At 46.8% G+C, this 9,568-nt stretch overlaps 1 protein-coding gene across 1 annotated transcript; it reads right to left on the minus strand.

Annotated features, from left to right (window-relative positions):
* Positions 1-4,028: 4,028 nt before the first annotated feature.
* IER5 (immediate early response 5) lies at positions 4,029-5,610 on the minus strand. The gene has a single exon (XM_054980994.1). It carries the CDS (start codon positions 5,429-5,431, stop codon positions 4,691-4,693), a length of 741 nt encoding a protein of 246 aa, XP_054836969.1. The 5' UTR covers positions 5,432-5,610; the 3' UTR covers positions 4,029-4,690.
* Positions 5,611-9,568: the final 3,958 nt, after the last annotated feature.

Raw genomic sequence — 9,568 nt, forward strand, 5'->3', positions numbered from 1 at the left:
AAGCAAGCCAAAAATAGGATCACAACTTATTTTAAAGGTACCTGGAAGTTAGTTACACTTCTAAGCACTATGAGACACTACAAGTAGAGATGGGCATGAGCCAGGAAAATTCCAAACCGTGCGGTTCGTCCCATTTCATGAACCATGAACTTTCGCAAACTTGCCCTGGTTCACGAACCAGTCCATTTTGTTCCTGAAAGTCACTTCCAGGGCAGCAGCAGATCTGCAGAAAGCCCATTCTCCGCCCCACCCCACCCGTTGCCTAGGAAACTGATTGATCGGCACCAGGTTCTCTGCAGTGACAAACCAAAAAACAAACCAAATTAACTGGCCCAAAGTTCGTGGCAGTTCATCAGAAATGGGCTCTAACAAACCGCCGGTTCACAAACCACAAACTGGCCCGATTCGTGACAAACTTTGGTTTGTATTTCGGTTCATGCTCATCTCTAACTACAGGCCTTGATCGAGCTGCAGCTAGTACTTTCTTTAGCCACAAAACCACTTCTATTAGATGTCACATGGGCAATAAGGCACACAGTGAGAGTAAAGGTCTAATGGCCAGTATTATTGACTACTTCTAATGCTATGGACACTTAAGGAGTTCTGTTGATTTCCCTGCATATTAGTATTCAACAGAAGTGTCAGGCTGGTATCTTGCAGCCAGGGTGTCATACAAGCAGCCATTCCACTCCTGCAGAATATGGTACAGGACCCAGACTTCAACTTCCAGAGAAACTCAGACTTTGCTTTTACTTAAATCTAAACCAGTGTCAGTGATCTCCAATTTGGCACCTACCCATTCATTTCCTGGCATCCACTTCTTTCCTCCCAAAACAAAGAGCTACTCCTGGCTCTCCTCCACTTCACTGGAGCAGGAGATGCTTCAGAACAGTCCAGGAGGGATTACATTTGTGTCTGCAAGAAGCACACAGGAATATCCTGTTGCAAATTATTGCTAAAGTGCATTGGAAGTGTACTGAAAAGTGCATTACCCAGCATGTGTGAAAGCAGCCTTTTATTCCTGGTCCTTTTAACTGCAGCCAGAGATTCAGTAGGTGAACACTGATACACTGCTAAGCGGGGGAGGAGGCTGAGGAAGGGCTGAAGAGAGTCCATAAGGATAAGCAATAGACAAGATGCCACACCCATGAAGGCAGCATTTCTCCATTCCAGATTGTTTGCACCAGTCTTTGCACCAGATTGCTTGCAAAGAGGCAAGGTATACAGGGACACTCATACATAACAGGCACACTGTATAGTTAAGCCCTGAGCTGCTCCATAGCTCTATGAATTATCCATATGGAACACTGAAGGATATCAAAACCATGAGTAGATTGCAGCACACAGCAGCTGGAGAACAAGCCCTTCTAAAAAAGCAAAGACTCGCTTCAGTTGCTTTTTGTTAAGGGCTCTCATTTCAAGTGTTCCCACCCATGCAGGTCTCTACATTTGTTCTACATCTCTAGCCACCAACTTCTGCCCAAACACAGAAGATGGGTAAATGCATATAAAAGCCCGATTCAGCGTTCCTCTGGACCGAGCCATCTAGAGGACCAGAGGAGTGATGGGTAGATATTTACTTCACTGACAGTTTGAGTGACAGAGGTTTGAGTGTCAGCCTAGGATCTGGGAGATCCCCCATATGGCCATGGAAGTTCACTAGATGACCTTGGGCCACGTTTTCCAACCTATCTCACCGGGTGGTTGCAAGAATAAAACAGGAGAGGAGAATGATGTAAGCTGTTTTAAGTTCTCCACTGGAGACAAAAGCAGGGTATAAGTTATATGAAAAAATGAACAATTCCCCACCAAACAGAAGGACCCCTTTTTCCTTTTAAGTGATCAAACCCATATTCTGTTGCACAGCCCCAGCCAGCCCTCCTTCCTTCAACTTGTTTTCCCTTCCGTCTGCTGGTGGGAAGGTGGGATTGGGGCAGAGCTTCCAGATTTGGCTCTGTGGAGAGCCACCCATGGCACCAGCTGGTCTACAAAGACAACTATTTGTATAGATAGTATCTCATATAAAATAGTAGGGATCCAGAGGAAAGCCAAGTTGAGATAAAGGAAGAACTTGAATTGATTTAAATAGAGCTTTGCTGCAAAGTGGTTTATTTTTTTAAAGGCCCTTAAGTACAATTTTTTTTGGTTGAGCAGATAGATTGAAGGGAGGTCTGGCCAAATTCACACATGCCACTCCCATAGCAAGAGCATCAACCAGTGGTAACTTGTAGTCATCACCCAGCCTTCACTTATAAAAGACTACCACCAGCTTTCACATGATCTCCAACAGAACTCTTTTCAGTGGAGACAGTCCGCTCATTCCTCCGATCACAGAATACTAAGGCAACGAGGGAATTATTTGCATGTGTGAATTAGTCCTCTGCATCACACTCAGCAGAGGCTGAATTATCCTGGACTTGCACAAAACCCCCACCAGAGTAATGACTCAAGAACAAACAAAAGTTCTATTATGATGTTCAGTTCTCTGCCATTTTACTATGCTTAAGAGCGCAGCAGAGACTTAACACTGGTTCCTCTTCTCTCGATGTTTAGGTTCATCCTAACTCGGTTCTCGAGCCAAGCCACCAGAGCAACCGCTCAGGGCTGCCCAGTGAGAAGTGTACTGATCCACAACAGCCATGCAACTGTCTCCCAGTTAGCAGCAGCATGGGAAGTAGCAGGCATATCACCTCCTGGGCCTGCACTACCATCTGGGTCCAACCCAAGTCCGGGCAACACCACCACAGGCTCAGGCAATGATGGTTGTACCTTGACTGGAACCTGATCTTAACATAAGAAACCACTGCTCTGGACACCTAATTAATAGGATAAGCCAGGGAAGTATTAGCCAAGCTATGACAGAAGAGTCCACTCCTCACATCAGATGGGAGCAGCTCAGACTCTCGAAAGCTCACACCCTGGAAATCTAGTTGGTCTTTAAGATGCTACTGGACCCATCTCTTGCTCTTCTACTACAGACCAACACAGCTGAAACTACAATACCCTTGGATTATTCTTTTTATGACCTGTGCAGTTTCAGATGCAATTAGGAGATGGGAGAGGCAGAGGGACTTCCCACTGGAGAGGGAAACCGGCTTCCCCAGGGCAATAACTTCTGAGTCATCCCTGAAGCGCCAACATTGTAGAGGGGACACTCATTACACATACACACACACTTCACTTAGGTATTTCTGCCTGCAACTCAGCTGAGCAGCAGTGGACAACGGGAGCTGGGGGAGATCCTCAGCTCAAAAAGGGCAACAGCAAAAGTGCACACGATTGTGGTGTTGATTCTTAACAGGAGAAAAAGCGACATCACATAAATGCATGAACAAGCAAGACACAATCATATACTGAATCAGACTATCAGTCCATCAAGGTCAGTATTGTCTACTCAGCCCGGCGGCAGCTCTCCTGGGTTCCAGGTAGAGGTCTTTCAACATCACCTCCTACCTGGCCCTAACTCGATTAAATCTGGAACCTTCTGCATGCAAAGCAGAGGCTCTCCACTGGTTACCTTACCCAGAGTCACCTCCTTGGTAGATCGAGGTCAGAAGGGTTTAGTCTGGCTGGCAGCGGCTCTCCAGGATCTCAAGCGGAGAAAACTTCCACATCACCTGCTGCCTGAGCCTTTTAAGTGGGGATGCTGAGAACAGAACCTGGGACTTCTTGTGTGCAAAACAGATGCTTTAGCAGTGAGCCAGTCTCATCCCCTGACATCAGACCTACGAGCACAGAGAAGTTAGCTTAGGCATGTTGCCTATTCACGGCAGCATAGTCCGCCCAAAAGAAATTTTCCTTCACCTCCTGGCCAAAAAGATGCTCAGCTCTGAAGGGACTACCTTATTCATTCACACCTCCTTGGTCTCTACTGGTGATTACAAGGTAATGGATTTGACATACCCCCCCTCCCCTTTTCCTAGTCACTGGAAAGAGCAAAAGAGCATTCACATTCTTCTTCACTCATGCGCTTGTCTAGCTGCCAAACTAAGATACTGCAGAAACCACAAGAGAACAGCGTCAAAATATTTAATACGTGTTGTACACGTAGAGTTACATTTTCATACAAAAACACACACAAACCAGAAAAAGAATACTGTACAGACCCTCTCTCCCAAAAACCTTTATACAACAAAGGCCGGGAGTTCTCAAAAGCCCCAGAAAAGTTTAAAATCATAGATCTGTAAACGCTCTTTTTTTAAAAAAAAAAATCCATCTTAACAGCACCATAACAATTCAACCCAATAACGATTTAGGCTCGTGTCCCTCTTCCCCAAATGCCGCTATAAAGGTACGCCAACCTTTTTTAACGCTGGGGGGTGGGGGCATGCTCTGCCTGGCATGGGAACAAGGGTATGACCTTCACAACAGCTTTCGCCACGAGATGTTCAAACAGAAGGAGGTTAAAAAGAACAATTCCAAGCAGGAGTCTCAAACGAAATGTTGTCATGCAGGCTGCTAAAGCAGCAGCCAAAGTCGGACGGGAGAAAAAGCAAAAAGAATGTGAAGTGCTGGATCCTGCCCTGCTTCAGTCCCACTGCAAGAGACGCCCACCCAACCCACACTCCTGCACCGCAAAGGAAACTTGCAAGGCGCGCAGGAGTCCTTGCTTCCACCTGGCACCAACCAGCGCTGTCCAGAGTGGGAGCAAGCCTTGCTCCGGGTTGGCGTCCTCCACCCGCCCCGCAGTTCAGAAAGCAACGATCGCCGTGCTCCAAGGGTTGAGGTTGCGAAGCATCGACTCGTCGCAGCAGATCTGCCCGGGCTCAGCCTCGGGCGGCACGGCTGCCTTCGCCTCCTCCGCGCCTTCCTCCGTCTCTTGCCTCCTCCGCCGCACCCGGCCGCCGCTGGCCGGCTTTTTGCTGAGCAGTCCCGAGAAGCCGGAGCCGAAGATGCTGATGAGGTTGGCCACGTTGCCCGTCTCCATGTCCTCCTCGGGCGCCTCCTCCTCTCGGCGGGGCTTCTTCAACGGAGAGCCCCCGATCGCGCCCGCTGCTTCGCCAGTCCCCGCGGCGCTCCGCTTCCTAGGGCAGTAGGGAGGAGAAGGCGCCTCCGCCGGCCGGTTGCCCGCCTCGCCGCCCGATAAAGCAGAGCAGCAGCAGCCGCAGCAGCGGGGCAACCGCAGCGCCTCCCGGTCCAGAGGGAGCCGCCCGGGCAATGCAGAAGCCCGGGGCTCTGCCTGCAAAAAGCCCCGGGGAGGAGAAGGGGAAGGAAAGACGGGCGGCGGCAGCGGGGAGGGCTCTGCAGCCCGGAGGGGGTCTGCGCCGGCGGAGCACTCCAGGTCGCTCAGGTAGACTTGCCGGGCGCTGCGCAGGACCAACGACACCAGCAGGTTCTTGTGCAGCTTCGCCCCGCCGCGCTGGCCCCGCGCGCTGTACATCTTGCCCAGTGAGATGCTGACGATGCGGTGCGCCTCCAGCTTGCATTCCATGCTGCTCGCGGCGCGGCGCTTGCAAAAGATGCGCGGCGACAAAACCGATCCAGGCGTCCGGACGAGTCCAAAGCGCCTCTCATGAGCCCCCGCGCAAAAGCTTCTTTATGAGTGGGCTTCGCGCCTTTTCCTGACCAGCCTCTTGCTTCGTTCAACAAAACCATTCAACCTACTCGAGCCCCCGCCGCCGACTAAACTCTGCCGGCTTCAAACGCGTGGTTTTTATAGCACCCCCGCTGCTCCTGAGCCAATCACAATTGGCTTGGGAACGTGTCCCCGCCCACTTAGGCATCTAACCGCTGGCGCGCGCCCACACAACCAATCAACAAGCGCAGGAATCAAGGTTTGAAGGCGGCTGGCCCCGCCCACCGGCTCGCACAGCTACTCTTAAAAGGGCAAGGGCGAACTTAGCCCTGCTGGGCGCAGTTGCTGTTGTACATTTCAGAAAATTATTGAAGAGGATGAATATGGGTAAACAAGTAGGCTTTAATGGGCCCTGCTGGAGTCAGTGAATTTTTTACTCTCCACAGTGATGATAGTTCCCAGAATAACAAATGCAGGCTCTATGGTTCCCTGTGTCAAAAAGAAAGCCCAATGGAGCCTCCATATCCAGAGGCAGTGTATCTTTGAATATCAAGAGCTGGTTGGGGGCAAACTATAGAGAAGTCCAGAGAGTTAGCTGTTTTAGTATGTTGTGCAAAAGTGAACTCAAGCCTTAAACACTACTAACATTTTATTTCAGTATCAGTTTTTGTGGACTAGGGCCCACTTCAAATGCTGCAAATAGATGCCTAGTAAGCAGACCTTATATACAGGAGGTAAGTCTGTTGCAGCAAAAATAAAGAGTCTAGATTAAAAACTTTTTATTCCAGCACAATGGAATGAAAAAATTAGACTTTAGTGTCCCTAGCCTCCTGTTTATTTCCCTCCATGATGCATAGGACTCCAGACTAGATCATCGGGATGGATTTGGATAAAGTATGGATCTAATCTTTCTAGCATGTACATTTTTATCCCACCCTTCTTCTAGCTTGGGGTAGTGTCTCCCTTCTCCACTATATCTTCGCAACAATGCTGAAAGGTAGGTTAGGTTGAGAGAGTAACAAGTCCAAAGTCATTCAGTGAGTTTTATGACAGAGTGAGGATTTGAACCTGGGTCTCCCAAATCCTAGTTGGCACTTTAACCACTATACAACACTACCTCTCTACCTAAAGCCCTTCCTTGGGTGATATGGTAAATCATAATACTGGCCTATTTTACAGTATTCTCAGATTCCGATCTTCACTCAGCCACAAAGGTTCTCCTAGGAGAATTTGGACTGGCTACCGTCTATCTCTGTCTGCCAGACCTATCTCACAGGGTTGTAGTGTGGATAAAATGAAGAAAGGGAGAACTAGGTACGCTACTTTGAGCTCCTTGGAGAAAACGTGGGACAAAGATGTGAGAACCAGCTAGATAAATAATGTATGGGAAGTGCTTGGAAATGTTGCTATGCAAAAATTACAATCAAAATGTAGCTCACATACGTGTTTGAATTCTCTTTGCAAACTACCCCCCACTGCCAGTCTTCGTTAATATACAGATAAACCAAGGCTGACTCTGTCACTCAATCACCCCATTACCAAGGAAGTAAATAACATGCTAATTTTAACAATGAGGAAGCCAGCATGGGGAAGTTTCAGTGACACAACGTCCTAGGCCACACATGTTGAATGAGTCAGCAACCATCATTAGCCTAACCATCCTATTCTATCCAGAGTTCCCTGGGCCCTTGCTTACACACAGCTCAGTTTGCATAGGACTGGTGCCCCAGGCCCCTGATTTTTCAAAACAGTCCAGAGGACCTTGCCCCCATAGCCGCCCCCATAGCTTCAAGAGGCTTCTCTCTCCCCTGTCTCAATAATATTTATGTGAATATTTCACCTGCCGCATTCTGAAAGTTCAAATATATGCCTACCATCCTATGCGCATGTACCAGAAAGTCAACCAAACTGGACACAATGAGACTCTCTCCCAAGTTGTAATTAATTAGCCTGTAATTAAGTCAGGAGCCCCGTGGTGCAGAGTGGTAAGCTGCAGTACTGCAGTCCAAGCTCTGCTCACGACCTGAGTTCGATCCCAGCGGAAGCAGGTAGCTGGCTCAAGGTTGACTCAGCCTTCCATCCTTCCGAGGTCGGTAAAATGAGTACCCATTTTCCTGGGGGTAAAGTGTAGATGACTGAGGAAGGCAATGGCAAACCACCCCGTAAAAAAGTCTGCCAAGAAAATGTCGTGATGTGACATCCCCCCATGGGTCAGTAATGACTCAGTGCTTGCACAGGGGACTACCTGTATCTTTAATTAAGTCAGAGGGAGCTGGAAAGCATTAAATTTAGGCCTTAGCCCTGAAAATATTATTCATAAAAAATATATTCCTTGCTCACTAACACCAGATAATGAATCCTAATGCTGGCTGATGAGGGGGGGCCTAACTCCAATCTTGCCCCTTTCTGATCAGCTGCTGTGTACAGTTCTGGAAGCTTGACAGCAACCACGGGAGTGCAATTTCTCATCCACCCACAAATATTTATGTTATTTATAGTCACCTTTCTCACTGAGACTCAAGTCAGCTTACACAGTGTAAATCAATATGATCAATAGCTGGTACATTCAACAAACAAGACAATACGGTACGGAGTGCAGAAATTTGAAAACAATTTTCATATCGAACACTGATATGAAACACTGCAGAAAAAAAGAAAGTAAATCAACATAAACATATTAAATGACACAGAAATTCCAACAGGAGCATATCTGCACCAACAGATAATACACAGCAGTATAGTTTACAGGCCGTTTCTAGGCAGGATGAGTGGGGGGAATTACTGCATATTTCACAGCTTTTAAAAGCTTTGATGTACCACTAAATCTATATTACTATACAACAGGCAATGACCTGAGATGCTGGAAAGGATGTGGACTGATAGACACTTCCTTGCATTGTTTTCTTGTGTAAAAAATCAAGCCTTTTTGGGGGGGGGGAATAATAGAAATGATAGAGTCTATAACTGGTAATACTATTCCACATAAAACTGAAGTGATACTGTTAAACTTCTGGAATAATAAAACAATACCATCTATTAGAAAAGAACTGATAGCACTCCTGTTGATGGCAGCTAAATTTCTGATAGCACAGAAGTGGAAATCGAACCAAGTACTAACCATCATACAATGAAAGAACAAAGGCTGATTCCACGCACGTTGGATAATGCACTTTCAATGCGCTTTATCAATCATTTGAGGTTGATTTTTTGTTCCGCACACAAAAAAATCCATTCCAAATGATCTATAAAGAGGATTGGAAGTGCATTATCCAACGTGTGCGGAATCACTCAAAATCTGGGATCTGATGGCGATGAACAAAATATCAGACCAATTAATAATAAACGACAACCCAGCTTTCCAGTCCAGCTTTTTAGAAAAGTTGTTCCCATATTTAAACTACATTTCAAACCACAAATCATCAGAGACCGCCTTACTGAAGAAGTACATGGACTTTGTATTCTACTAACTACCATAAATACTTATCATTTGTTTAGATGTTTTTATTGTTTGAATGTTGTCTATTTTGTTTTGTTATGTTGATCGTTTAAAAAAGTTCAAATTAGAAATAAAAAGTTAAAAAGAAAAAAAAGCTCTAATGCATTTGCATGGGATGGGGAGGGGACCAAAAGTGCCTCAACCTGCCGCACTGTGGGCTCAGTCAGAATTGGGCCCTTGCAGCATCTTTAAATCACTTTAAAATGGCAGTGGTGTCCTCATGACAGAGATGAGGATGCCATCACATCGACTTTGGCCCTCAGCTTACGACAAAAACCATCTGCTGGAAACGGCCATTCCTTCATTACTACCACAGATTTGTCATGTTCTAGATTCTCCACTAGAGATGAGCACAAATCAAAATACGAACCAAAATTCATGACGAACCAGGCCAGTTCGTGGTTCACGAACCAGCGGTTCATCAGATCCCATTTCTGATAAACCGCCATGAACTTTAGGATGGTTTGTTGGGTTGTTTTTTGGTTCGTCACTGCAGACAGCCTGGTGCCGATCAATCAGTTTCCTAGGCAACAGGGGATGGACTTCCTGCAGACCTT

The sequence above is a fragment of the Eublepharis macularius genome, chromosome 5, assembly GCF_028583425.1.
Source record: "Eublepharis macularius isolate TG4126 chromosome 5, MPM_Emac_v1.0, whole genome shotgun sequence".
NCBI lineage: Eukaryota > Metazoa > Chordata > Lepidosauria > Squamata > Eublepharidae > Eublepharis > Eublepharis macularius.

Excerpts from the sequence above, each read along its gene's own strand:
- IER5 (XM_054980994.1), bottom strand. The coding sequence starts at position 5,431 with ATGGAATGCAAGCTGGAGGCGCACCGCATCGTCAGCATCTCACTGGGC.